This window comes from Juglans regia, chromosome 3, assembly GCF_001411555.2.
Source record: "Juglans regia cultivar Chandler chromosome 3, Walnut 2.0, whole genome shotgun sequence".
Lineage (NCBI taxonomy): Eukaryota > Viridiplantae > Streptophyta > Magnoliopsida > Fagales > Juglandaceae > Juglans > Juglans regia.
This window is the reverse complement of record NC_049903.1, coordinates 26,939,767-26,945,766: the sequence shown is the minus strand read 5'-3', so window position 1 is coordinate 26,945,766 and position 6,000 is coordinate 26,939,767. Positions and strand designations below refer to the sequence as shown.

Genomic DNA, 6,000 nt, shown 5'->3' with positions numbered 1-6,000 from the left:
GGTCTCAAATCCTGAATGGGTTGCTCGGGTTGGAGACCAAAATTGAGCTACATCCAGAACACATGCAACTAATTATAAACTTGCATTTCCATAGGTTGGAGTAACAGCATTGGGTCTAGCCTTGGCTGGCAAAAGGAAAGGGCAAGCCTGATATAAAGAAATGATATCTTTAAGCAAAATTTCAACCTTTGCAATGGGCAGGTACTCAGATCCATATACACGAGCAGAAGAAGTTGGGATATAAAGGCTGCATTGAGCTTTGTTTAATATAAACTCAATTTAAAGATTGCTGACAATCAGAACAATAACAATAAACAAAAATTTCTTCTGAAAAAGTAAAATTACATTAGCATTTGCATCATCCAATGACCCGCAGGAAAAGGTAATCACGGCTCAAGTAATGGGCTAAATGCTTTGGTATGTCTTCTTCACAGTAAGTTTCCCAAGCACAGCACAGCACGGCGCCAAAGTACAAACCGGAAGCAAGGCACTCTTTCCGCTGATATTCTGCGAGCTCGAAAAGGCTGTGAAAGCAGCAAACTTATTGACTGCAAGGACCAAGGGGGATCCAATGTGGTGGCACCAGACCAACCAAATGAAGTTATATATGTAAACCATAACAAGCATGATGTAGCTAATACCCTATCTGTCACCAAAATGGTCAGTTACTCTTCCTATTACCACTACCACCTCAAAAGTAAACTGAAGGAAAAACAGGAAATTTGTCAAGACGAATTACAACCCTGAAATTGTAACAAAGATACAAACAGATAACATTTCAATGTTTAAAACTTATTCCAATGAGGATGAGATTTTTCTCCTCGTTCTAAAAGTAAAATTCAAGCCTGAATTCTCACCTCGAAGTGACAAGGAAAATGAAGGGCAGCAAATTAGGCAGCAACAGTAGCATGCTTTTTCCCTTTTTTGCCGGCATGGGATTTCTCCCCATCCTTAATCATTCTAGAAAGAATATCAGCCTGCTTTGTGTTGCCCTCCTGATTAAGGCTCTTGATCAGAGCCTCACGACTACTCCAATCCGTGGCCCCTCCTTTCTCCATAATTTTACACAAAATTGAATATGCATTGAGTGTTTTCCCTGCTGCCAAGAGAGCATCCAACACTTTATCATAGCTTGAAAAGTCTACAGTATAGTCTCTCTCCAATGCAAAATCTAACACCTTAAGAGCAGCAATGGTCTTCCCCTTCTCACAAAGAACGGTTAAAAGAGAATCAAAATCAGGCGAGCACCCGCTGTGCATGAGTAGATCAATTCGTCCCAGGGCTTCCTCAACGTGACCTCTCAAGAGAAGGGCTTCCAAGATCTTAGCAACCAAGTCCATGTTCTCCTTCACCCCCTTCTCCACCATGCTCTTCATCACTCGACTTGAAGTTTGAATCCTCCCATCTTCAAATAGGCTCTCCATCACTGACCTGAAGAGTGAGGAATCTGGGAGATGCCCAACTTCGATCATACTATCCAAAGCTGTTTTAGCATCAGCTGGTTCACCTCTGTTCAAGTAGCTCTTGATAAGCAATTTAAAGGAATCTGCATCTCTAGAAACCCCTCTCCTACCCATGATCCTTAGAATCTCAAAAGCAGAATCAGGATTCCCTTCTCTGGAATGCCCACAGATCAAATTATTAAAAGCAAATGAATCCAGAATACCCTTTTTCATCAGTTGACGGAAAAATATTTCTGCTTTCCCCGTCTGCCCATGCTCGCACAGATACTGAATCATTGGGTTATAAGCAGTAGACTCCATCTCCAAAGAAGTCTGTGGCCTCAAGATGATTTCCTTCTCAATCAGCTTATCCAACAACTTAATTGCCCGATCATACACACCAGCCTTGCAAAAGTTCTCAATTAAGACCCCATAGTGACCAGCCTCGGTAGGTATGCTCAGCCGAATCATTGACTTGAGCACATCTGCAGCAGCATCCAAGTCACCAGAGTTGCACTGACATGTTAACAGTCTAACGAAGATGGAACTATCCTTAGGAGCAAAATGTCTCTCAACCATCTCCTTCAACATCATTCGAGCTTCAGACATTTTCTCAGCATCACAAAGCCCCGGCAACAAGGTCGAGTATGTGACAGCATTGGGCTTAACACCAAAAGACTTCATCTCATCCAACAATCTCAACCCGTCATCGATTCGACCAACTGAAACATACCCTTTTATCATGGTAGTATAACTTATAACTGTAGGAGCTATGTTCCTCCCCTTCAACTCGTCAAACAACTTCTCTGCCTCATCCATCATCTTAAACCGATAATACCCATTAATCATAGTGTTATACGTGACCACATCCGGAGAAACCCCTCTACTCTTCATATCCTCGTAAAATCTTTTCGCCGTCTCCAACCTCAACGACAAAAAGAATCCCCAAAGCATAACATTGAATGTATGACGAGTAGGCTCAATCCCTTCATTCAGCATCGCATTAAAATACCTCTTCGCCATCATATACCGCCCCCGCCTCAAAATCACCTTAAACAAAGCATCGTAGGACTTGACACTCCTCTCCACACCCAATTCCTTCATTTTCTGAAAAATCTTAACAGCCTCCTGAACAATCCCGGCTTTACCATAGCTCTCGATGAGCACAACAAACAAGTCCTCGTCCCACTCGACGCCCTTCTTCGGCATATCCAATAGTATGCACCTGGCGTGATTGATCTTCGAAGCGCGGCCTAAAATCTCAATCATTTTCAGATGGGTCTCGCGGTCGTGATGGACCAGCCCGGCCCGCTCGACCCACCGGAAGAACTGTAAAGCGTGCTCCGAGTTAGTGGAACTGTGCAATACATTCCAGACGAGGGAGTTGTCGAATTCGGGCACCAATGCCCGGATTGAGTTCTGCAACCGGGTTGTCCAAGCCCGGCTTGCCATCATCTTACATATAACATCCTCTATCTTTTCTGGATTCCGACGCTTACCTCGTGGAGTTCTCTGGTAGACCTTCGGCTCTCCATCTGCCGTCTTTGGGTTTTCGACTTCGAATTTTGGGTCGGAAGGCGCACCCGGTTCGGGATCTGGGTTTGGATTCTGATCAACGGAGGAGATTGTGTCATCAGTGGAGGAGAAGAAGCGGAGTAGATTAAGGGTGGAAGTATTTGAGGTTCTGGGAATGTTGGGAAAAACCCTAAGCGTCCATTGGTGGGGTTTAGATACAGTAATGAATGCCATTGAGTGGAATGCTTCGAAATTTCGAATCACTGAAATGGGTTTGTGGAGTGAGTCTGTGTCGGGTTTGAAACTTTGGTGTTCGTCGCTATACGAATCTACATTAAAAAAATTAAAAAAGAGAGATCAGAGAAACAGAGAAACAGAGAGGCTAGGGTTTAAGACAGTTTTCATGTATTTTGGTTTTTTGGATGGAGAAAGGGGTGGACTACTGGACTCGATGTTTAAATTGGGCCGATCCATATAGAACACAGCCTGGGCTCATCTTGGGCTGCTTTTAGGCTCATAGTGATTTCATATACCGCACCTTTGCCCATTCCTTTTTTCTATTATCAGATCCAAAAACGATATTAGAATTTTTTTAACTATTTTATCAATTAATTATTTTTTAAAATGTAATATTTTTTTCACTTTTAATACTTATAATTTTCCTAAAATTAATAGAAATTTTAGAACCGATTATTATCTAAACCACGACATATAACAAAAGAGAATGAAGACAACAAAAATAACTTAAAAATAAAAAATAAATCAAAGTTAGGGCTGGCCTGATCTCAATCACTACTATATGGAATGGTTCACTGTGGGTCACCCCATACATGGCCACTTATTTTTCTTACAAACTTTTTCTGTTTTAATTTAATAATTTTTATGGCTAATTTTGTTTAGAGAAAATGCTAATTGAACCGATAAAAACGATTGATTTAATTTATTTTTTTTACTTAATGGTTAAGGAAATGAATATTAGTGAATTGGTATTTTTTTTTATTTTTAAAAAATATTTAAAACTGTGTAAGAAATTATTAAAATAAAAGAGGAAAACAAATGTATTTACACTTATCGGTTCACTTCTTTCATTTTTTTTTCTCAGAAAGATGATACCTTTCATAGATAAAATTAAAAAAGTAATACATATGAGAGAAAGCAACATAGTAGAGTTTAAAGCAATTATTACAAAGAGACCACTAGAGGATCTTTTCCACTATGAAAATTCAGCATTCTCGAAGCTTGATGAGGGATATATTTCCAAATAAATTATTTGAAAATGCCCATTGCGCCAATGTGTGCGCGCATCGATTCTGAGCCCGGTGTATTTTAATAGCTTTCCACTTTTCAAAGCCGCTGAGTAAAAGACGGGTATCTCTTGTCCTGCCTTCAATGGACTAGTCTAATAGGGGTTGAGTGCCTTGTAGAGCTGAGATTACCACCTGCGAATCTCCTTTAATTTTGATGTTTTTCCATTTTCTTTCTATTGCCATTTTGATGCCAATGAATATTGCCAAAGCTTCCCCACCATTTGGGTTACATATAGAAGTAAATAATGTAATATAGCCCACTATCTTTCCTAAATGATCCCTACCTACTGCAGCTGCTACACTGCTAGAAATCCTAACCGCTACATCGAAGGAAATCAAAATTTGTCCTATTTTTGGAAGTTCCCAAGTGAGGTTTTCCTGAGTGGACTTACAAACCCCAAGCATTCCTATGATCTTGATATATCTTCATGGTGTTAGCTACAAACTGATCAATAGGGGAAGGTTGAGATCCATGAGTGATTTGATTTCTATAAAACCACAAGCAGTCCATGGCTATTATTGCAAACAATTGGAAGTGATTAATATCCTAAGAGTGAATATTAAGATGAACAACAAGTTTAGAATGACATTTATCCAATTTTTTATATCCTGTCCAGCAAACCCAATGTTTAAAGGCCAGGGAGACTGTCTCCAAAGAATTTTGGAAAAGGGACATTCTAGAAATAAATGGGAGGTAGTTTCCTCCATGAACTGACATATAGGACAAAGAGTCTAATCATTATCAAGTGATAAACATTGCTTTTGAAGGGATCTAGTTGGCAGAACATTGTTCAACACTTTCCAAGTAAAAAGCTTAAAGCGGTCTTGAACTCGAAGAGACGAAAGGTTTTTCCATGTGTGAGGAGTGTGACCTATCTCATAATTTTGTGAAGAAGAGACAATAGCAGCATAGACTGATTTTACAGAGAATTTTTCACTTGAGTGGTGGATCCATTTAATATTATCTCTCAGATTTTGGTAATTGTATTGAATAAGAGGAATTTTGGAGATTTCTCTTTTTGTTTGACTCGAAAAGAGAGCTTGAAGCAGTATGGTATTCCACCTCTTAGGTTTCTCTAAGATTAATTCTGAGACTTTTAAACCAGGATCTTTGAAAACATCATTTGAAGAAGGGATTGGAAGAGCCGGTGAAAGGGTGGGAATCCATGGGTCATTCTAGACATGAGTGGTTGCTCCATTATTGATTTGATGATAGATACTGATAGCAAGAAACTCTCTTTGCTTAGCCAAACTTTTCCAAATCTTAGAGTCACTTTGCTTTATAGAAACTTCTAGCCAAGATGACATTTTCAAATATTTTTTAGAGAGGACATTTTTCCAGAGGTAGAATGATTGCTGAGAAGAGACCATCCTAACTTAATAAGAGGGCCTTATTAAATTTTGAGATGAGTTTAAGACCAAGTCCTCCCATGGATTTCGGTTTACATATGGAGCTCCAAGATTTTGGAGTGAAATTATGAGTCTTTTGGTATGAAAGACCCACCAAAACCTCATGAAAGACTTTTCAATGTTCCTCGCAACACTCTTTGGGATGAGGATACTAGACATCATATATGCTGGAATGAAACTAGCTACTAATATTATCAGGGTTGTTCTACTAGCCTGAGACAACAGTTTTGCTTTCCAACCAGCAAGTTTGTCTTGAATTTTTTCCTTGATGTCATCGTAAAGATTCTTGTTGGTCCTGGTCAGATTTAATTGAAGGCTAAAATATT

General features: G+C 39.5%; 1 protein-coding gene across 5 annotated transcripts; it reads right to left on the bottom strand.

The window, feature by feature from the left end:
• Positions 1–217: 217 nt before the first annotated feature.
• Positions 218–3,362, bottom strand: LOC109003890 (pentatricopeptide repeat-containing protein At2g37230). 5 transcript variants are annotated; one of them, XM_018982225.2, is made up of 2 exons: positions 858–3,362; positions 218–646 (listed from the first exon to the last, which is right to left on the bottom strand). In XM_018982225.2, exon 1 carries the CDS (start codon positions 3,189–3,191, stop codon positions 891–893), a length of 2,301 nt encoding a protein of 766 aa, XP_018837770.2. In that variant the 5' UTR covers positions 3,192–3,362; the 3' UTR covers positions 218–646; positions 858–890. The 5 variants fall into 5 exon arrangements, with proteins under 5 accessions (XP_018837770.2, XP_018837769.2, XP_018837771.2 ...); XM_018982224.2 differs by having other exon boundaries at positions 218–702; positions 858–3,344; XM_018982226.2 differs by having other exon boundaries at positions 218–642; positions 858–3,344.
• Positions 3,363–6,000: the final 2,638 nt, after the last annotated feature.

Coding starts and splice junctions, on each gene's coding strand:
- LOC109003890 (XM_018982225.2), bottom strand. CDS start 3,191: ATGGCATTCATTACTGTATCTAAACCCCACCAATGGACGCTTAGGGTT.